Source organism: Conger conger, chromosome 2 (genome assembly GCF_963514075.1).
Source record: "Conger conger chromosome 2, fConCon1.1, whole genome shotgun sequence".
NCBI classification, from domain to species: domain Eukaryota; kingdom Metazoa; phylum Chordata; class Actinopteri; order Anguilliformes; family Congridae; genus Conger; species Conger conger.
The window spans coordinates 5,546,432-5,569,224 of record NC_083761.1 but is presented as its reverse complement, the minus strand read 5'-3'; the positions used below and the strand labels follow the sequence as shown (position 1 = coordinate 5,569,224).

Sequence of the window (22,793 nt, the reverse complement as noted above, 5' to 3'; positions counted from 1 at the left end):
ACTCCTGCTAAGCAGGGGCGGCCTGTAGCGTAGTGGTTAAGGTACATGACTTCGATCCCCGGTGTAAGATCCCCCACAATAAGATCTGCACAGCCGTTGGGCCCTTGAGCAAGGCCCCTAACCCTGCATTGCTCCAGGGGAGGATTGTCTCCTGCTTAGTCTAATCAACTGTACGTCGCTCTGGATAAGAGCGTCTGCCAAATGCCATTAATGTAATGTAAAAAAGGAAGTTGCAACTGACAACTATGCCCATTTTGTCTTTGCCTCCTTCGCTATCCTGGCTAATACACAATGAAGATAGTGCCCTCTAGGGTCTACTTGCTGAAATGAATGAGATTGCGTTACCTGGGACAGTGCACTGATCTGATTGAAGGCGAATGCAAGGAGCACAAGTAACATTGCTTGAAAATCTCCTTTGGAGTCACTTTAAGAGTATTTTCTTGTTTCAGGCCAATAACCACAGAATGCTCCTCTATCAGCCATTTTAAGGCGACATGTCATAATAATAATTTGATATTTAGCTGACACTTTTATCCAAAGCGGCACGGGTGGTGCAGTGGGTAGCACTGCCGCCTCACAGCAAGGAGGTCCTGGGTTCGAATCCCCGGCCAGGGCCTCTCTGTGCGGAGTTTGCATGTTCTCCCCGTGTCTGCGTGGGTTTCCTCCGGGTACTCCGGTTTCCTCCCACAGTCCAAAGACATGCAGGTTAGGCCGATTGGAGAGTCTAAATTGCCCGTAGGCATGAGTGTGTGAGTGAATGGTGTGTGTGCCCTGCGATGGACTGGCGACCTGTCCAGGGTGTATTCCTGCCTTTCGCCCAATGTATGCTAGGATAGGCTCCAGCCCCCCTGCGACCCTGATCAGGATAAGCGGGTTCAGATAATGGATGGACTTTTATCCAAGGAGACTTACAATTGATTAAACTAAGCAGGGGACATTCACCCCTGGAGCAATGCGGGGTTAAGTGCCTTGCTCAAGCGCCCAACAGCTGTGTGGATCTTACAGCAACACGGCTTGAACCACCAACCTTCCGGGTCCCAGTGTACCATGTCACTAAGCTACTGGCTGCTTCATAAACACCTCATGGACACCAGTAAATATATTTTTTAAATATCGTCATCGCACGCGAAAACGGCCTATGAGGATGTAAACTATACATAGGATATCGAAAATTAAATAATATTTAAAAACAAAGTGGACTATTCCTTTAAACGCGATACGCCTGCCAAGTCGTATGTTGCCACTAGAGGCGGTAGAGGATCGGGACTCTCTTTTCTTCCATGCTGACTCTACTTCCCGTAATCCTTGTACAAATCTGGACACAAATAAACTGAATGTCGGCGACGCGGGTGTTCCGGTACGGAAACCTTTCGCGCTTGCATTTTGGATTGCTCACAGTACATCGACAGATGTTGCTCTTTGCCTTACATATTCGTAGGAAAGCTTCTTTAATTTGTCAGGAATAGTTTGGTGGCACTTTTTTGAATTTGGGATCGCCTGGGGTCTACGACGGAATCGTAGAGGCTACTGATTGTGATTGCGCACAGCAAGCTAGCTTGCTCCTGCATCTCTAAAACGAATCACGCCGCTCGTTAGGTTTTTGGTTTGTTTTCAGAGAAAGCATTTTTCGTATGAATTCGTGATGATAAAGATCACGATACAAACCGGGGGACTGATACTTTTGTTGTGGCTCCTTGACGGACACTTTATTTTGGGTTGGTTCAACAACAACAACATAAAATCCAAGACGCAGCAAAGCTCCGCGGCCAACAGCCAAGACCAAAACTGTTTTTGTCACGTAAGTGTAGCTTCGTGCAACATCGTCTCATCAAATAAGCGGTTATCGCAAGCTAATTAACACATTGCGACGTTTATAGTTAGCCCCTTAGTAAGGCTTGGCTACCTGTGTTCTGGCATTTTCTACGGTCGGTCACTTTTGTTTGACGTCATCTAATTTGAATGGACTGTGCCAGACTTCTGTGCTAGCTTACACTCAGATCACACAACTGCAGTCAAGTTGGGTCGACACGTTGCTTTATTAGCGTTAACGTTTAAAAAGGGTAATTTTGTTTTTCCACCTTTCAACGTTCACTAGTTAGCGTTTCCATACGTCCACGCAGTCAAGTTTCCTGAAACACATTTGAAAGCTAGCTAGTAGCCTCAGCTTGACAATGATCTATAAATCAATGTTTATTTACTTACAAGTTGGGTATCTGGGTATCTATTATCATGGCTTTCTAACGTGTACAGTTGGGCACATCTTGTTGCGAATCATACAGTTCTTAGTGTAAACGCTCACACACAGAGTAGCCTTTTTATTTAAACTTACTACCATAGCTTGCTGTCTTTTAGCTACGATACGCACTTTTTCATTTTTAGGCGATGATGTAATAAGTTGTCATTCGGACTAATTTCGCATTCCAACATCCATCTCTTGAATTATAGGAGCCTATTGGTCATAGTCGATGTCAATTTAACGTATTCTGAACTCATTTAGGTGTTACTTAATTGTGTTTTAATAGCCTTTTAACACAGCATTGATCCTGCATGCACAGTATAGAGCCATATAACAGGTCTGTTTCTAGCTTATTGCATCAGGAAACATGTTTTAGGAAGAAATTGACTCATCAATTGCAGTATTTCTGTCCGATTGGTCTTGCTTGTGTAAAATAAGTTAATTTACAGTAAGTGGACGTATCAGTGTAAACCCCCCAACTCAACATACTAGAACACCGTGGTCTCTTCGGATTGGACAGACCGTTCATAGACGAAGTATGGGACTTGTAGTCCTTGCAACAACAACACAAAAAACCCTTAGCGTCACATGCTTTCTCGGTAATGACTACAAGTCGCGAAAAGTAGCTGGGCGTGGCTGAAATGAGACCTGACCGGTCTTTGTTTGGAGGCGGGGTATGGGCGGAGCATAGGAAAGGAATGACAGCTCAATTCTTGCTGTCTTGCATCTTACCACTGGCTTATCAAAGTGTAGTTATTTCCGTCACAATAAATGTTTCCAGTCACGTAGGAGTTTAGTTCGGGTCTGCTTTGCTGATAGCTAGCGTTATTAATTCTCCAAGACCGGATAGACCTTAGTGAACTGAATTATCGTACTTTTACAAGAGATATTCAACAGCATGTCCGGAGTGCTTAGCAACCTGTTGACGGCATCCTTTCTCAATTTCATCTTTTTGAGATGCTTCAACCAATCCGAGGTCAGTGTTTATGATTTCGTGTGTTGAAATGCGGATGGACGGTCTTCTAGTGCTAAAGTTAAGTAAGTTAACCAAGCAACGGCTTGTTTTTGTCTTGAAACATAAAAGGGGAACTCCGTGTTTTCGAAAGTAACGTAAAGATATTTACCTTAAGTATAGGTGGTGTGTTCATAACGGGTTAGCCTAAATGTGTTTTAAAGTGCTGTTTTATTACGTAAAAAAAAAAAAGCTCAAACAGTGTAGCACGCTGCAAGCACGACACATATTACCAAGCTTTTTCCTCTCTCCTCTTGCTTGGGGAAGAAGAAAATGTTGTGATAAGCTCGCCGCACACCTGCTGCCCCGAAACGTTACCTTGATTGGACGACGTCTAAATAAATAATGCGGGTGTTTTTGGCGTTCTGCACCGTCACTTTTACAAAGCATGCATTTATAATGCAGTGGGAATCAGAGAGGCTCGTGGGTATCTGGGGACAGGTGGAACTGGACCGGTCGTTGTGGTTAGCGTGTTCTGTCGTGTTTTAATAAGCGCTCTAGTTTCTGAAATTATTTCGTCAAGTTAGGCAGGGTAGTCATATTGCGAGATACACGGTGACAGGGTTACTTTCCAGCTCCACTAGTCGGGCAGATTATTTCCTTGATTTGTGAGTTAGTGGGTGTTTTAACATATGGAAAGGTAATGTGATTGTGACTAACTTGTACAATACTGTTGTTAGGTACAGTTTTTGGTAATTTAATGTATATCCGCTGATTTTGGGAGAAAACAAACCGCAGAAATCTTTGTTCAAATAACTGTATTTTCGAAACTGTTCCCTGTATAAATGTTTTGCAATATACAGAATTGGACTGGGCTGAAGTTTGGGGAGGGGAAAGGCCTCTATCTCCCTTACTCAATACATTGGCAGTTATGATGAAAGGGTGACTTGTGTGTATTTTGAATAAAAGGCGGTTGCGTGGCTGAAGTATCGAACCAGAGATAAGGATCATTCTTCTCTCTCATCCCTCTCTCACTTAAATTTGAACGTCAATAGCTCACAAGCCAAAAGGTTACATAATATATATATTTAGAAATTAATAACATTTTGAAGTCAGAGTGCATTAAATGCCTGGCAGCTTTTAAGACATCAACATCAGTTGGTTTGTCCAAAGAACACAACACTGACTTGACCCACATTAACTTCTGCCTCGCTCTCCTCTATTTTTATCAGTTTTCTCTGTGGTTTTTTTTTTTTAAAGTGAGGGCGAAAGCCCGACTTTCGGTTTTGCTGTAGCTTTCGCAGAAATAAAGTGGATGTGAAACCGGGGCACTGCTGCCGTTTAAGACCAGGCGCGTGCGCTAGCCGATAAGCATGGCGGCGCAGGTCTGATTTTCGGCGAGGGCAGGCTAACCCCTCGTTCTGGCTCTTAATTTTTGAAACGCAGTGCCGTTTGAGACCGCCGTTTTAACAGCTCTCCTTGACGCATGGCCGTGCTCTTTCTCCTTCAGCTGACCGGCGTCTTGGACGACTGCTTCTGCGACGTCGAGAGCATCGATGTCTTCAACAACTTCAAGATCTATCCGAGCATTCAGAAGCTGGTGGGGAGAGACTACTTCAGATACTACAGGGTGAGCGTGCCACAGACACCTGTACACACACGCGCGCACACACACCTGTGCACATCAGCTTAAGTGACAAGCTTTGTTCAAATATTCATGCGTCATGTTATTTGGCTTTTGGTGGTTTTTACCAGCAAGACACTAAACCCAGGCACAAATCTGTTAATGCCAAACAAATAAGAGCCAAACAATGCCTTAGCACACCCAAACCTTGCCACTCCTAACAAAACCAACACTTACAGATTCCTTCCTGGACATCCAGGCTTTTTGATGCGTCTTATTCAATCTCAGTCAAAGAGGAAACCCTGCTACAACGTCTCGGCTAAAAGTAAATAAGTCAATATTTGCACAATGATTTTTGTTACTATGTTAAAGACAATAGTCAGCTCAGTCCCAAGAAACCAGGCGACGGGAGCGAACCATGTTAACAGCTGCTTTAGCTGAGCTCTCATTGGCTGTGTTGTAACGGAAGCCAGCGAATCATGTGGCTCTCCAGGGTTCGGGTATCAGTGGTACAGGGGTGTACCAACAGGGCCGATCCATTTCAGGATTTTGTGCCAACTTCTGCTCTCAATTATTTAATTGGCTCAATTATATCTTGATCTGACATTTGTACCGGCACCAACTACGGCCGCAGACTGCAAGTGTATCTCAAAGATGACTTTGTTCTGGTACAGGAGTGGACCAGTGTAGTTTATAGAGCTGTCCGGAAACTAAAACTAAGGTAATTGTTTGTCTTCAACTGGTGTGAAGGCAGTCTGGCCAATCAGCAGCACTAATTGTTCAGTTAATTACCTGGGAGAAAAGAGTCCCAGGGTATGGATTCAAGGGCCGGATTTGAGTATCCCCGGCGTGTGACATCGTCAGATTTGAACCGGTATGTTACCTGGCATGGAATCCCATTCCCGTCCATGTCTGGTTTTGCTTTCCACCTGTTCCCCAGGCGGAATCAGATGACTAGCTATCTTACACAAACACTGGTTTCGCTCGTAGAATGAGAACTTGTGTTCGCTTGTGAGGCGGATGGATGCAAATGGATGCAAATCGGGAGACGATACACCAGGTCAGGTCGGCGTGAACACTTCGTCAGAGACTTGGGACAGCTCACTCCTGACCTGTGTCGACAACACCCGTCACCCTGCGTTGGCCGACTCTCAGGCGTCCCGTCAGCTTGGTGTATTCTTTAGACCACTGTAACACGTTTCACACAGGAACACAATGGCAGTTTTCATCTTTAATAAAAAAAATACAAAAAAGTATCAATATAAATGATTAAGGGCAGAAGTCTGCAGGAAATCCAGGAATGGACCATGCTCTCCAGGAAGAGGGCTCTGTGGCCTCTTATTCAGTAATACTCAGATGCCTAATTTTTTTGGGGGGCTTCTGAGTACCTTGTTTGCCTGCGCGATCCAGGCCGGCTTGACGACGCAGCTTACAGAATAAAATGCAGCCGACGTCGTCTCCGAAGGTCCCAGCTTTGACGGGCAGCCGGTGTGCCCTGTCCTGTCCTGACCCCCCCCCCCCCCCCCCCACAGCCGTGTCCAAGGTCAGAGCGCACGGTGCCTTTCTCCGCTCTCTGTCAATGATCTACTGCGGTTCAGAGATACGCACAACTCGGCGAGAGCGCGCCGACTCACACTCGTACACTCTCAGATAAAGCACCAGAAGGAGCCCAGTGATTCCGTAGAAGAACCCTGCCTAGTTCAAGGGTTCTTTCTCAGAAGCGGTTCTTTGTCGTGGAGCCTTCGCACTTCACGTTAAAGGGCGATTCCTCTTTTTACACAAAGGCACAGCATTGATTTTTATTGGTGCCACGCAGACAGAAATGAAGAAGTTTAAACCATTGTATTGCGCGACAGCTGTGTCTCCGCAAGGTTGGTGCAACATGCTCATGCAAGTCCTGACCACGTCGGGAACTCTCAAACGCGTCTCCCGGAGACCTGTGCAGGAGCGTTTAACATCAGGTCAAACTAAACGTTGTAGCCCAAAATCCCTTGCGTTCTCATTGCAGAAGAAAGATAAATCATTGCAGCCAAGCTGGAGGGTGCCAGTCAGGGTCTGATGAATGTGATCTTATACAGAAAAAGTTGGACTTGTTTTGGGTTATTTGGCTTGGGCGAAGGTTGCTCCTGGTGCTGTAGTTCCTGTGGGACGTCGGTTCCCCGTGGTATCAGACCTACTGGGTAAAAGCTGAGCACATTTCTCCAGAGGTTTGGGGTGCTTATCTTACCTCTCCCTTCCCTCTGGATCGAATGCTCGAGCACCTCTTAAAGAGGAACCAGTACATGTGCACTTACAGATTCTCCAGACTGAGTTCAGCAGAGCAGCATTTTAAAGAGAGATATTTTAGTAACACTTCACTTGAACCCAGGCTGACTGAACACTGTCCATACACACGATGTAACAGCTGTCACAAGATCATAACAGATGATGTCAGGTTGTGTCGGATTATATGAAACTGTCATACTCGGTAAATGTTACGAGTAATTTTGTATCTGTGAAATTAACGACAGAAAGATCAGCCGTAACGTTTCTGTCATAAGGTTTTACGGATACAAGTTGACATAACCTGACCTCATCTGTTAATGCTATCTTGTGACGGCTGTTATGTCCTGTGTATGACAGTGCTATGGCAGCCTTATGGCGAGGATTCCAGGTGAATTGTTACGGATATTTCTCATGACCTGCTGGGTGCGTCTTCTTGACCGTTGTGTCTGACGGCCAGGTGTTGCCCGGACGTTGACTCTCGTGCTCTTCCACAGGTGAACCTGAAGAGGCCCTGTCCCTTCTGGCCGGACGATGGCCACTGCTCCATCAAAGACTGCCAGGTGGAGCCCTGCCCAGAGGTCAGAGTTCATCGCCGTCTCTCCACCAATCATGTGTGCCCCCTTTTTCACTCAGGTTTAGGTTACAATCCACTTCCCTAGGCACGATACTACACTGCCGCCATGTTTATCCTGTTGTAGTGACAAAAGTTAGCATCTGTCCCAGAACTGCCCTGTCTGTCTGTCTGTCTGTCTGTGCGTCTGTCTGCTGAGTGCTCAACTCACCTGTCTCCTTCTCTTCTTCACAGAGTAAAATCCCCGTGGGAATCAAAGCTGGCAACTATAATAAAGTAAGTTAATTGTCTGACGATGCCTTCATACTTAACATGTTCTTACATGTCTTATCTGTCTGTCTGTCTGTCTGTCTATCTGGATCTGTCCATCCGAACGTAGTGTTTATTTAATCTTCAGTGAGGCGCCTTTGTAGAATTGGTGTGTGTGTGTGTGTGTGTGTGTGTGTGTGTGTGTGTGTGTGTGTGTGAGAGTGTGAGAGTGTGAGAGTGTGAGAGTGTGAGAGTGTGAGAGTGTGTGAGTGTGTGAGTGTGTGATTGAGTGTGTGAGTGAGTTATTTTTGCCTGGTCATCCGCAGACATACGCCTGACTCGTGTTGCAACAGCAGCCTGTCCTAATTGGGTTTGTCTCTGGGGTAATTAGGCAGGGTACGTACCTCGTTTGGTGACGTGTTTCATGTGGCATCTGGTGGGCTGACGCTCCTGTCCCATTAGCCACATCCTGCCTGCCTATTGGACCGTGACAGGACCGGTCTGTTGGACCGTGACAGAACCGGCCTATTGGACCGTGACAGAACCGGTCTGTCGGACCGTGACAGAACCGGTCTGTTCTCGGGCCTCCGTTTCGTTCATAAATCTACTGTACTTCCTGACGAGGAGGGCGCGTGAATCCTCGCTCCGGGCTCAAACGGAGGTGAGGACTGGTGTAGAATTGAGTCCGTCCTGAGGGGGAACGGGTTTCCCTGGAGCTGTGAGCGGCTAACCCTAACCTGCAACTGAACCCTCCCCTGTGAAAATAGAACGACGAAACTGTGGTCTGCAGCTGCTGTTTTTACAAATCTGTCTCAAATTTGCTCTTTAAAATTTAGGTGCTCTTGCATATGTATCCCTTAATTCCCTGCAAAACACATTCAATAACCAAAACGAGAAAGAAGGGCTTCGTGCAGAATATTGGTGGAAAACATTTGGGGGAGGGAAGGGAGGTGGAGATGCAGGAACAGGCGGTGGGTGTTTGTTTAGCGGTAATCAGGTGCGCCGGACACAGCCCCCGCCTCGGAGCTGAGTCAGCAGCTGCTCGCCCCCCCCCGGTAACCATGGCGGGGGGTGGCGGGGGGGGGTGTTTGTCCTGAGACAAGGCTGACGTGTCGGACATCGGGACCAGTCGCGTGCGCACAGTGCAAGGACACGTCCGCAGCAGTCGCCCGTTTGGCCCCCACGCTGCGAGATGGGACAGCGCGTACACCGTGCCACGTTTCCCCTCCCTGTAACTCCGGCCCTCCCGTTCCACCAATCCGCTCCCTCACTTCTCCGTGAGGGAGAACTTCCTTCAGCATCGGTGCACTAGTCATACACACTGGCACACACACATACTGTATTTCAGCTTATTTTCATAGTTACTTCGTTTCCTGTGAGGGCAAGTAAATCAGGACCCAATTTTTAAAAAATGTACCAGTAATTATCAACCGCAGATTCCACACATAAATGTCCTGGAGCGACGCAGTTAGGCTTATTTTTGGGTACTGAGGACCACGAGTTTGACGGGTATAGATGTGCATCTACTAGCACGAGCCTTGAATCGATGTTTGTGTTCTCCTGTAGGCAGCGTTTACGGTGGCTTGGGTGTGACTCTTTGAGAAGGTGCGACTGGACAACGTGCCGTGCTAAATATGCAGGGAATTTGTAAACCTTTTTTGTGTGGGTGTCTGCTAGCTTGGCACGGGGTTGGTATGCTTTTCTGTGGTTTTTCTTCAGAACACTGGTCTCGCAGGGAACGAAGCGTTGATTTTAGAGCCAAATGAGACGTGTTGAAACAGGAAAACGTACGGATGGTATGTTTTAAGAACCGCTCCCTGGCAATTTTTCACAAGTTATTTGTCCACGTGGCGTGTTGGAGGTGCGTTTCGGAGGTGTGTGGTGAGTCAGGGCCGAGGGGCGCAAAGCTGAAACCTTTTTTGTGGAATCATCTTCAAACTGCTGTGAGGAAGTATAGAGACAGAAGCGCTGTCTCTTTCTCTCTCCCTCTCCCTCTCTGTCCTTCCCTCTCTCTCTCCCTCCCTCCCTCTCTCTCCCTCCCTCCCTCCTTCTCTCCCTCCCTCCCTCCTTCTCTCCCTCTCCCTTCCTCCCTCTCCCTCTCTCCCTCTCTCTCTCTCTCTCTCTTTCTCTCTCTCTCTCCTTCCCTCCCTCCCTTCCTCCCTCTCTCTCTCTCCCTCTCTCTCTCCCTCCCTCCCCTCTCTCTCTCTCCCTTCCTCCCTCTCTCTCTCCCTCTGAATGAGAAAGACAGATCGATGTTCTGTGTCAATGAGCCTCTGTCTTCTGGAACATTCAGGGGCTGAAAGGTCAGACAAGCTCAACCCGGGCATGCTGGGAATCGGAGTCTCTTGGGTAACTCCAGCTCTGAGGAGTTACCCAAGAGACACCCGTTGTGTATTGTTGGCAGGGAGATATGAGTTGAATCATCCTGGGTGCTGGACACTATTAGTGGGCCCTTAATGACAGACTCTGTGGACGTACTTAAGGTGCCAGTTATGCACAGGAGTATTCGTGTGGGCACACACTCAAAATGGTCCTTTGCTCTCTTCATTCGGTTGTACATCCATAAACACGTCACCTCTGTCAGTCTACATGAATTCAGGAAAATTGCTTTTTTTATTATTATTTTTTAGCACTTCTTTGGTTGCAGACTGACTCCTAACTTTTGGGCAGCATGGTGGTGCAGTGGATAGCACTGTCACCTCACGGCAAAAAATAAAAGAAGGAGAAGGCCCTGGGTTTGAATCCTGACCTGGGCCTTTCTATGTGGAGTTTTCATGTTCTCCCCGTGTCCCTATGGGTTTCAGTCAGTCCTCTGGGTTTCTTCCCACGATCACAGGACAGTTGGGCTACTTGGAGGATAATTCACAGGGTGTTGCTATAAAAGAGCATAGGGGTTAGTGAATTGGAGCTGGGCTGTGGTCAGGGGTTAGTGAGTTGAAGCAAGACTGTGGTCAGGGGTTAGTGATTTGAAGCAAGACTGGTCAGGGGTTAGTGAATTGAAGCTAGGTTAGTATAAATCTGTGATTGGGGGTTAGTTAATTGGAGCTAGGGTTAGTATAAGACTGGTCAGGGGTTAGTGAATTGAAGCTGGGATTAGTATAAGACTGCGGTCAGGGGTTAGTGAATTGAAGATAGGGTTAGTATAAGACTGGTTAGGGGTTGGTGAATTGAAGCTGGGATTAGTATAAGACTGGTCAGGGGTTAGTGAATTGTAGCTAGGGTTAGTATAAGACTGGTTAGGGGTTAGTGAATTGAAGCTGGGATTAGTATAAGACTGTGGTCAGGGGTTAGTGAATTGGAGCTAGGTTTAGTATAAGACTGTGTTTAGGGTTAATAAATGAAAACTAGGGTTAGTATAAGACTGTGGTCAGGAGTTAGTGAATTGAAGCTGGGGTTAGTATAAGACTGTGTTTAGGGGCTAGTGAATTGAAGCTCAGTCCGCCTACCCCGTCTAAATGAAGGCTGGTTCACGCTCTTCCGCGGTTGTTGTTGCAGTACTCCCAGGGAGTGAACGTGGTGTCGGAGATCGAGGAGTGTGAGCAGGCGCACGAGCTGGGAGCCATCAACAGCACTCTGAGGTGAGACCCGTCCATCGGCTGTGCAGGAGACACCTTACACTGCACTCTCAGGAATAGAGGTACGAACAGCGCCTAAAAACCGCTGGGGCGGTACGCTATAGGTACATACCATTGAACCTGTAGCCATTCATTTTTTCCCCCGGAAAAAGTACTCATACTCAAAGATTAAAGTGTGAATGTACTTCCAGGGTATATTTGGGAAATTTTGATTTTAATTGAAGAACAAGAACTGTACCTTTATTGCTTTATTTCTCACTTTATTCCTGAGAGTGTGGCTCTGAAGCCTGATTTATACTTCGTTGCACAACCTTGTTGACAAGTGTTGTATGATGATAATTAAAATATAAGTATAAGATAACTCAAAATAAGTCTACGCAACACTTTTTCCTCAATGTCACACACCTCTAGAATGTTTTTTTTCTCATATTTTGTGTGCATCGCAAATATAAACGTCTGCTGTTTGACGTCTCGTTGACGACAGAACCCTCCCGGTTTTTGGGGAAGTGAAAATACGAAACGTCGTGCGACACTTTAGTTTCAGTCGCACGACACGTGCGATGAAGTATAAATCGGGATTTAAACGGCCCATATTGTGGACAGTGACATTTCCCTTGTTATGTGGGTTTGCAAGGGAGTTGATGGACTTGATATGTACGTTTTTGGTACTTAAAACCATAAAAACGTCATCTTATGGACAGCTAGATAGACAGATAGATAGATCTTTATTTATAAAGTTACAAAGTACTTGACAGAAACAAGCACAAGATCAGGAAAAAATAAAACGATCAGGACCTAAAATAAAACACTGGGAAGGGGTACGACATTGGACCTTGAGTCTTGCACTGCAGCCACATTAGCACTGAGCAGAGCTGCAGTCCGTTGGCTGCTCTGTTAGCTGGCTCCTCGGGTGTTAACGCGGTATTTTCTGCCCCAGTAACCAGAGCAAACGGGCCTTCGCTGACTGGGCCAGGCACGATGATGCCCAGGACTACTTCTGTGAGCTGGACGGTACGTTTGCCTTTATTTATGTTTTTACGGTCTTCTCCTCGGAGTAAAACTGTGGATGGGCCCCGCTGTCTGGCTTTGTGTCTGTACTTTGCAGGGCGTAAAGTTCTCAGGCACCATGCCAGGCGTAGAGCAGTTTTTAAATTCATATCATATTTCATTCAATGCGTTGTACACATTTCCTCCTGGGCAACTTTTCAGGCTCACACAGTTTTCTTGCTTTAATCCCTTTGCCTTTGCCTGTCTTGGCTGAGCCTGGCACTCTTGTAAGTGTAACACGACACACACAATTGCCTGGGGCGTTGGCCAATAGGGCGTGAGTGTACCGGTGTCATGAGGACAACATGTTCAGGTAATTCCACACTTTTGCCTCGTTAGAAGCACCTCGTCGCATAGAGCAGTGGTGACCGACCGTGCTCCTGGAGATCGACGGTCCTGGAGGTTTTCACTCCAGCCCTAACAGAACTCACCTCATTCAACAGCTAGAGTTCTTTTTGAGCTGCTAATTAGTAGAGTCGGGTGTGCCAAATTAGGATTGAAATTTAAACCTGGCAAATTTAAAGATGGCAGATCTCCAGGGACGGAAGGTGTGTTCAGGGCCCTTTGAGACTGTGTTGGGCTGCTGCTTTTTTTTCGCCATCCTGTCTCAATGTATAACGCCCCCCCCCCCCGACAGATGAGACGTCTCCGGACTCTGAGTACGTGGACCTGCAGCTGAACCCCGAGCGCTACACCGGGTACAAGGGCCCGTCCGCCTGGAGGGTGTGGAACAGCATCTACGAGGAGAACTGCTTCAAGTGAGTCCACCTCGCGGGGGCGGCCTGTAGCCTCGCTGGGGTTAGCATGTAGCCTCGCTGGGGTTAGCCTGTAGCCTCGCTGGGGTTAGCATGTAGCCTCGCTGGGGTTAGCCTGTAGCCTCGCTGGGGTTAGCATGTAGCCTCGCTGGGGTTAGCCTGTAGCCTCGCTGGGGTTAGCATGTAGCCTCGCTGGGGTTAGCCTTTAGCCTCGTGGCTAACGCGCTTCACTGGGAGTGTATTTGACTGTGGACTCATGCACACACACACACTCTCTCTCTCTCTCTCCCTCTCTCCCTCTCTCACTGTCTCACTGTCTCTCTCTCCCTCCCTCCCTCCCTCTCTCTCTCTCTCTCTCTCTCCCTCCCTCTCTGTCTCTCTGTCTCACACAGACACACGCAGACACACGTTCTTATAATGTTGTGGTGTGATCACAGACTCCTGACTGTGTGTTTGTGTCACTCAGGCCCAGGTCAGTGTATCGTCCCCTGAACCCCCTGGCACCCAGCAGAGGTAAGAGCAAAGTGTGCGTGCGTGCGTGCGTGCGTGCGTGCGTGCGTGCGTGCGTGCGTGCGTGCGTGCGTGCGTGCGTGCGTGCGTGCGTGCGTGCGTGCGTGCGTGCGTGCGTGCGTGCGTGCGTGCGTGCGTGCGTGCGTGCGTGCGTGCGTGCGTGCGTGCGTGCGTGCGTGCGTGCGTGCGTGCGTGCGTGCGTGCGTATGTGTGTGAGAGTGTTTGTGGCTGTATGGCTGTGTGTGTGTGTGTGTGTGTGTGTGTGTGTGTGTGTTTGTGTGTGTGTGTGTATGTGTGAGAGTGTATGTGTGTGTGTGTGTGTGTGTGTGCGTGTGCGTGTGCGTGTGCGTGTGCGTGTGCGCGTGCGCGTGCGCGTGCGCGTGCGCGTGCGCCTGCGCCTGCGCCTGCGCCTGCGCCTGCGCCTGCGCCTGCGCCTGCGCCTGTGCCTGTGTGAGAGAGAGAGAGAGTGTCTGTGGCTGTACGAGTGTCTGTGGGCGTCTGCATCCTGCATTATGTCTGAGCCCAGCTCAAACACACCACTCCCCAAAGCCATATTTACATGCAGCGTGTTCCTATAACACCGCCATGGAGATTATTCCATTGTTTATAATTCAGCAGCTTGAGTGCTTTGTGCCCAAACCGAATGTAAATGACTAAATTTCTCTCGCGCTTCCTCTCTTACAGGAGACGACGATGGTGAGTTGCCTTAACCCGCTTGGAACAGTCGTTAGAAAAGTAATACGCATATAAAACAATATCATTTCCATTTTTAATTTGCATGTTTCTTTTTTTTTTCCCCACGGACAGGTGAAAGCTTTTACAACTGGCTGGAAGGTAATTTTCTTAATCCGCCATTTCAAAACCGCGCACACAGAAAGCACACAGTTCACAGTCCCGTATCTCTCCGTACGTGGCACCGTAAAACGGCGCGGTGCCGCTGATGTTCAGATCGTACCGCGGTGATATTGACCGCGAACGCATTCCTTTCCACAAAGGTTTCCTTCAGTGTGGTCGTAGCGGTCTCTCCATCCCTGCGAGGGTTATCTAGCGGGGGGGAGACGCTCTCGAAGCTCATGTGATGAGTGACAAAGGGCCCGTATCTTTCCCACGTAGAGCACTGCCGTCACGCCGCGGAGACTCCATTGTGGATCTGCTGCTGATGTAGCTCAGGTTACCTATTCACAACTGCCCCTCCAACGACACTCATGTACACACAGTAACGTGGAAAAGTCTCTCACACGCACGCACGCACGCACGCACGCACGCAAACGTAAAGTATCTCTCTCACACACACACACACACACGCACGCAAACGTAAAGTATCTCTCACACTCACACTCCTCTCACACACACACACACGCAAACGTAAAGTATCTCTCACACTCACACACACACACACGCAAACGTAAAGTATCTCTCTCTCTCTCACACACACACACACACACACACACACACACACGCAAACGTAAAGTATCTCTCTCACACACACACACACACACACACACACACACTCCCCACCACAGTCAGATGGGAAGAGCTGCCACCACCCCAGTGCCTGTTCTGCTGAAGAATCCCACTGAGCTGGGATTCCTAAACACACAATAGGCCCACAGACACTGCAGCACCATCGCCATCACACTCACCCCCCAGGGAGAGTCACGTTACCTGCAGAGGAGGGGTTACGAGTGATACTGTCTCCCCCAGGGCTCTGTCTGGAGAAGAGGGTGTTCTACCGGCTGATCTCAGGCCTCCACAGCAGCATCAACATCCACCTGTGTGCTGCCTACCTGCTGGATGGTAAGAGACTCACCTGTGTGCAGGTACCTGACCTGTTACCCTCTCGACCTGGGCATCCCCCTATAGCCGGGTTCCTCCCATGAGGGTTTTTTTCAGGCCACTGTTTGAGGGTTTTTCTCCCCGCCGTCGACACCAAGAACTATATAACAATAACGACGAGACTGAGCACCCATGTTCTGTAAATAGTCTCTCGGCTACGCCATCTGCCATTTTGAATGTGAAGCCCTGTGAATTCGGTTGGATTTTAATTGGCTGCCAGTGTTTTATCGTTCATGCAGCTGGAAAAGAAATCTCTCTGAAAGGGATCCCAACGATGCCACCGTGCACTCGAGTTTGGACGATATTTGAGAGAATGTATTTACGGTTATAGTTCTGTGGTGTGGATAGGCCCGTTTGCCTCTGTACGCCCTACGCCGTGCCCCTATCGTCTCATCGCTGAATGACCCCCGACCTCTCGCCCGCAGAGGTGTGGGGCCGGGAGGTGTGGGGTCCGAACGTGGGGGAGTTCCGCGCGCGCTTCGACTCGGCGGAGACCAAGGGCGAGGGCACGCGGCGGCTGAAGAACCTGTACTTCCTGTACCTGATCGAGCTCCGCGCGCTGTCCAAGGTGGCGCCCTACTTCGAGCGCACCTTCGTCAACCTCTACACGGGCAGCGCGCAGGAAGACGCCGGCACCAAGGAACTGCTGCTGCGCATCTTCAACGAGGCCAAGTGAGTCGGCCATTTTGTTGTCCTTTGGCTGTTTTAAACTCATTTCCTGTGCGGGACTCTTCCTCAGTGTTTTTCATTCGCACACAATGGCTGTAGTCGGTGGAGGTAGTGCCTGGGGGGGACACAGTGTCTGCGGGTTTAACTCCGGTCCTGGAGGGCCGCAGTGTCTGCAGGTTTAACTCCAGTCCTGGAGGGTCGCATTGTCTGCAGGTTTAACTCCAGTCCTGGAGGGCCGCAGTGTCTGCAGGTTTAACTCCAGTCCTGGAGGGCCACAGTGTCTGCAGGCTTAACTCCAGTCCTGGAGGGCCGCAGTGTCTGCAGGTTTAACTCCAGTCCTGGAGGGCCGCAGTGTCTGCAGGTTTAACTCCAGTCCTGGAGGGCTGCTGTGTCTGCAGATTTAACTCCAGTCCTGTAGGGGCCGCTGTGACTGCAGGTTTAACCAATCGGTGTGTTTCTCTCCAGGGCCTTCCCAATGCACTTTGATGAGAAGTCCATGTTCGCCGGACACAAGATAGAGGCCATGACATTAAAGGTAGAGCTAAACCCGCCTCTCAATCTGAACATCACTGCTTTAGGTTTCTCTCCCTCTAATTGGATCCTTGTTCCAGCCAATGGGCTCTTATCTGACTTTCAGCCGGCGTTCTGTCCACTGTGTTTGTGGCGGTCGGTTAAGTTCACAGTTTTTCATGATTTCAATTGTGGATATTCTGGTGTTCTGCTAATGCGCTAAAAGGAAGGGTTAATAAATCAAATGAAGTAAAATTGTTATTTCTTATGATAACTATGCAACTGTAACTTAATTTACTGATATTAAGTTACCCTCAGTGAGAAGTTTGTTTTACCAAGTTATCGCAATCACAGAAGTTTAAACGGAGAGTTTAAATCCGTTCCAGTGTTGCCGGCTGCCTGATGTTGAACTAGCAGTAGGTGAGGGTCTTCCCCTGTTTTGACGCTGACCTGTCGTTGTCTCCCTGATTCTGTGCTTTGCGGTTGCCGTGGGAACGCTGGGATCATGTGATCGTCCGTGTCACAGGAGGAGTTCAGGCTGCACTTTAAGAACATCTCTCGCATCATGGACTGTGTGGGCTGCAGCAAGTGCCGACTCTGGGGGAAGCTACAGGTACGAGGCTCTCTGTCTCCCCCTCTCTCCCTCTCTCTCTCTGTCTCTCCCTCTCTCTCTCTCTCTCTCCCTCTCTCCCTCTCTCTCTCTCCCCTTCTCCCTCTCTCCCTCTCTCCCTCTCTCTCTCTCTCCCCTTCTCCCTCTCTCCCCCTCTCTCTCACTCCTCTCTGTCTCTGCCAGTCTCTCCGTCTCTCTCACTCCTCTCTCTGTCTCTCTGTCTCGCTCATTCTCTCCCCCTCTCCCTCTCTCTCCTACTCACACTCCCTCTCTGTCTCTCAGTCCTTCTCTATGTCTCTCTCCCTCTCTTTCTCTCTCTCTGTCTCTTCGTCTATCCATTATTCTCTATCTTTCTCCATCTCATTACGTTTAATTACACTCCAGTTATTTATCCAAAGTGTCTTACAGTTGATTAGACTAAGCAGGGGCCAATCCTGCTTTAAGGGCCTTGCTCAAGGGTCCCAACAGCTGCACTGATCTTATCATAGCTACACTGGGGCTACAGGCACCTTAGCCACTAGGTCTCTCTCCATCTCTCTCTCTCTGTCTCACCCCCCCTGCAGACCCAAGGCCTGGGCACCGCTCTGAAGATCCTGTTCTCCGAGAAGGAGATCAAGAACCTCCAGGAGAACAGCCCGTCCAAAGGTTTCCAGCTGACGCGACAGGAGATCGTGGCGCTGCTCAACGGCTTCGGGAGGTGAGTCGCCCCCTGGCCCGTGTCCCGCGGCGTGAGGGGAGTATGGGCGTCAGAAAAGTGCCCAACGGCGTCCGCTGAAGCCCTGAACGCCAATTTATAACGCTGGCTCTTCTTGCCTCGTCTAATGATGTACGCAGGGAATCTCTCCCGTGACGATGAGCAATCCCGTTTTTTTGTTGTTGTCTTTTATTTTTTTATTTCTATTACTGCTACTCAGAGTGACCCTTTGTCACCATCCCTCTCTTCCCTGACTGTCCCTGCTGGGATTGTGTAGCCTTAGAGGAGAGGGGGGGGATGAACAGGGGCTGTATTTAGAAACTGTGGGCCCCATTGTTCGCTGACGAACGCTTCACTCTCAGTGGCTCCTGTCAAAAAAGGACTTCTGCAGTACACGGAGTGTCCAGCAGGTGGAGCTGCTGTTGTCGACCTGCCGTTGTCGTGCGGAAACCCAAAAGTCGCACGTCAGAGACGTGGATGGAATTGGAGGTCTTAATATCTTCCTCACATATTCCTACCTCCCTGAAAATCCATTTAAAAAACACAGAAAGCCATAGAAAAGTTAAGAAAAGTGGTCATATGCCTCACTGTGTTTTTTTTTTTTTTGTTTTATTTGCGTGGCAGACTCTCCACCAGCATCAAGGAGCTGCATAACTTCAGGACTCTTCTGAACGGGGGAAGGTAACGAACGCCTTCGGCCACTAGGTGGCAGTAGAGGCCCGCCGGCGGACACTGCAATAGTCTTATCCTGCCTGAGAAAGTGGCCGCCGCATCAGGGACTACAGGATCGATGCCCAGAAGAAGGAAACGACAAACCACGACGTGACAAAATGAAGTTAAACTGACGCGGACGACCTCTCTCCTCCTCGACCTCCCTCCCTGTCCCGACCGCCCGACAGCTCCACCAATCAGACGGCCCGAGACCCGCGACGTAGATCCACATGAGGACTCTTCCTTAAATCCTGGGGTGCGAGCAGCCGTGTACGTTACAGCTGTTTGGCCCCTCAACCGCCCATCCCCATCACCTGTGCCCCCCCCCTCCCCACTCTGGAGGGGTGCAGTACAGAGCAGAAGAGGTATAGCTTTGTTTTGGCACTCTGCATCTCCCATCTTTAGGAGACTGGTTGTGATCTAATGCTTAGTTGTTTTCCCAAACCGGCTCTATGTCTGCGTGTCTGTCTCTGTGTGATTCGAATGGGTCTGAGTCTGAGAGAGTGAAAATGGCAGATGAATCTACGGCAGGACTGCGTGTTTGTCTGGGCTTAGGCTGGTCTTCGCAAGTAAAAAGCCTCTTGCCAACCCATGTATTTCTCCCATCTCACATATATTTGTGTGTGGTCTTGCTTTAAAGGACACAGTCAAATCTGTACGGTGTCCTTGTCTCAGATGTTAGCACATGGATAAAGGTCTTGAATTTTACACTTACATTATTGTGACAGCAGCAGAATGCTTGTATGCATTGTAGTATTTTGCACCTGTATTTATTTTGAGAAATGGTTGATGGTTTTTTTGTTGTTGTTGTTTTTTAGCAGGGGACCAGAGTGATAGCTTTCTTGTCGAAAGAAGCAATGAATGTACCCTCCCTGATTTCACAATACAAAACCTGGCAATTATAACAAGCTTAGACGTCTGGCAGTATCCGAAAGGTCAGAGTGACTCATGATGATTCAGTGTCATGGGAATTGGCTTTTGTGTCACAACCTGAGTCCATCTTGACTTCAGACTTCACATGTTTTGTTTGCTTTTACATGTACATGTTTTGACCAACCTGGGTGAAATACATAATTATTTTGGATTTAAATCCTTTTCAATGCCCTACTGAGCGTGTCTGGTATATTGGAACCAGTTAAATACAAACCCCGCCTCTTGGTTGGCTCAACTACATCAGGCAAGATCACTCAACCACAGAAAAGTATTTGAATCCAAAACGGTTATGTATTTGACCCAGGTATGGCTCAAGACTGGGGCTGGTTATGACTGAATCATGACCAGGAGAAACATTCCTTGCAGCGGCTGTACCCTGAATTGAAATTGGAATATACTGAAAATATGTTGAAGTATGAACTATCAAGTAAATATACTATCAAGCTCTTGCAACACTTGACAATATATTAATACACTTATTTGGAAGCGATTGCCGCTTTCAAAGACTGCAATATATTACAATGCTATGAAATGCATTTACCATCCTAAGTCCACATGCTTATAATAGATTGGAGTATATTCTGTTTTCATAAGGGTGTTATTTATGGAGGTGAAAGGCTGCTAAGTGTGGTGGGTGTCCGTGAATGGAGGGGCAGTCCATTGGCGATGCAGCGTCAATGCTAGCCGCATCGCTAACGGGCAGAGTGGCTTGCACACACCGTCGTACTATTGGGAACGGCCTCTACCGTCGAAAAAACGCGGGCGAAGCTCGACCTGAACCACGTCTGCGTCCGCCCAGCGCACAGCTGAACCAGCCAAAGCAGAAGATGCCCCGCATGCTCGCACATTCTCTGTGGTGCTAGAGGTGGAACGGCGGCCATCTTGAGACCCACGGCCTAGAACCCACCCCACTGCAGCCGGCGCCCAAAATGGCCGCCCGAAAACATTCCCAGGGTTTCTTCCTGGAAGCTTTGTTTTTGACTTTTCAAACTCCAGTGAGATGCACATATTGGTTATCCCTGCTGATGAAGCTATTTTTTGATTCAGCCGGTAGCTGGTCATAGCTGGATCTTACACCAGGGATGTATAGATTGTTTTGGGTCTTTTTTTTCCGTTTTTTTTTGTGAGGGTGGGGTGGGGGGGGGGGTCTTCTAGGTTTGGCAGACAAAGCTTGGCATATTTCTGTGGCAGGTTTCAGCATTAGTGTCTGCAGCACAGAACTGGTGTGAAGGGTGTGTAAATATTTTTGTTTACACAAAATGGCCACTGGCGGTCGTAGCCTGCACACTGCACGGATACCAAAGAAAGCCCTGGGGTTCTCAGACACTGCAAGGGCCTGGCACCTCCAGGCTTTGCGCTGCTCTTTTTTCATCTGCAGCTAATTTATCGGAATCAACTTGTCTGGAGCCAACGCCTGGAAATAAGGCACGAAAGCTGGCAAGGATTTCTGGCAACCATTAAAAAAATTGTACTAGGTTGCTCCCGCGCGGCATGAAATCGACCTTTATATGACCTGTCGTTGTCGTCTCTTTTTTTATTTTGTCACACGACCAGCCTTTAGCTATAGCAATACTTGAAACTCGAAGCTGTGAAACACGCTGCCACGCAGTCTGACGTCAGCGTTAGCACGCCCTGCTTTACCTGGTCTGAAGCTGAGCGTCGACGAGGTGTGTCCAGGGCTGTCCAGTGCCAACCATGGAGTGAGTCGTGTTGTTTTCATCCCTTAATTTCTGAACATTTTACTTTTTTTTTTTTTTTTTTTTAAATATCGCTGTCTGAGAGAGTGCATGTATGACCATAGAGCCCTTTTTCATGAGCTTGATTTCTTTCAGAAACCGGTTTGTGCTTCAGGGCTAATGCTACGTCCTGGTCCAGGGTTAATGCTAATGCTACACCCTGCCCCTGGGCTAATGCTAATGCTACACCCTGCCCCTGGGCTAATGCTAATGCTACACCCTGCCCCTGGGCTAATGCTAATGCTACATTCTCCTCCAGGGCTAATGCTACACCCTGTTCCTGGGCTATTGCTAATGCTACACCCTACTCCAGGGCTATTGCTAATGCTACACCCTGGTCCTGGGCTAATGAAATGCTAGACCCTGCCCCTGGGCTAATGCTACACCGTGCTCCAGGGCTAATGCTACACTCTGCCTCTGGGCTAATGCTAATGCTAGACCCTGCTCCAGGGCTAATGCTATTGGTTCTCTTCCATTTTTGCCTCTAAACTGGCACCTAGACCGGCTCACTGGCAGACTGAAACCCTGGAAATGTTTGGCAGGGATGTGTAGCACTGGACAGACGTTTGTATTTAATGTTGGCCCATCCAACCAGGCACATACTCTTGGCCTCTTTCAAACCCCCCCCCCCAACCATTAATTTCAGTGTTTGTACTCTGGCATCAGGTCCATCAAGATTTGGTCAATTCTGTAAACGTTTTAAAAAATTTAAATTCAGGTTTCAAGTTTTGCATGGATTTCCTTCATGTAGTGGGTTTTAATTTCAGTTGGTTTCTACGAACTGACCGAATCAAGGTGTAACTGAGGTGAACAGACACACGCACGTTTGCGTATTGCGTTCAACGATTACATGCAGAATGACGTCTGACGGTGTTTCCGAGAACAATCAAAGGGGGCGTCATCGAAAGCCTGTAAAATGATACACCGTTTGCTTGAACGGAAATGGCGGTAAGGGGATTGTGAAGAGGCGCTTGCAACCTTGCCTTCTCTTGCCTTGTGTGAGCTGCATGATTTTCAAAAAGCACCAGAACTTTCCGTGCAATCCACTGTCTGCCTTAATGTTTCATAAATGATAAAAGCAAAAAAAACAAAATGTCCGCTTAATGGTGTCCCATTGTCCGCCTTCTGACATCTTCTGCAAACTGACAACATCTTGTACCATTTCTTCAAGAAGAACATTCAGATTTCTTTTCTTTTTTTTTCTTCTCAAAATACATTATAGTTTCACCAATATTGTTGTGTATATTTATTTGAAAGGAGGAATAAAATATTTCTGTTTATCATTCGCAAATCAGTGCGTGGCTTCTGAT

At 48.3% G+C, this 22,793-nt stretch overlaps 1 protein-coding gene across 3 annotated transcripts; it reads left to right on the top strand.

Moving 5' to 3' along the window:
* The first annotated feature begins 1,230 nt into the window (after positions 1-1,230).
* On the top strand, positions 1,231-22,774 carry ero1b (endoplasmic reticulum oxidoreductase 1 beta). Of its 3 annotated transcripts, none has more exons than XM_061222204.1 (16): positions 1,231-1,357; positions 4,699-4,818; positions 7,572-7,655; positions 7,883-7,924; positions 11,393-11,475; positions 12,410-12,483; positions 13,157-13,277; positions 13,741-13,787; positions 14,469-14,480; positions 14,592-14,618; positions 15,489-15,581; positions 16,046-16,292; positions 16,755-16,824; positions 17,326-17,412; positions 17,973-18,106; positions 18,728-22,774. In XM_061222204.1, exons 1-16 carry the CDS (start codon positions 1,235-1,237, stop codon positions 18,786-18,788), a joined length of 1,425 nt encoding a protein of 474 aa, XP_061078188.1. In that variant the 5' UTR covers positions 1,231-1,234; the 3' UTR covers positions 18,789-22,774. The 3 variants fall into 3 exon arrangements, with proteins under 3 accessions (XP_061078188.1, XP_061078179.1, XP_061078196.1); XM_061222195.1 differs by having other exon boundaries at positions 1,321-1,798; XM_061222212.1 differs by lacking the exon at positions 1,231-1,357 and adding an exon at positions 2,972-3,212.
* The last annotated feature ends 19 nt before the right edge of the window (positions 22,775-22,793 follow it).

Coding starts and splice junctions, on each gene's coding strand:
- ero1b (XM_061222195.1), top strand. CDS start 1,643: ATGATAAAGATCACGATACAAACCGGGGGACTGATACTTTTGTTGTGG. Junction 4,819..7,571: donor ACTACTTCAGATACTACAGG/GTGAGCGTGCCA, acceptor GCTCTTCCACAG/GTGAACCTGAAGAGGCCCTG. Junction 15,582..16,045: donor TGCTGCCTACCTGCTGGATG/GTAAGAGACTCA, acceptor TCTCGCCCGCAG/AGGTGTGGGGCCGGGAGGTG.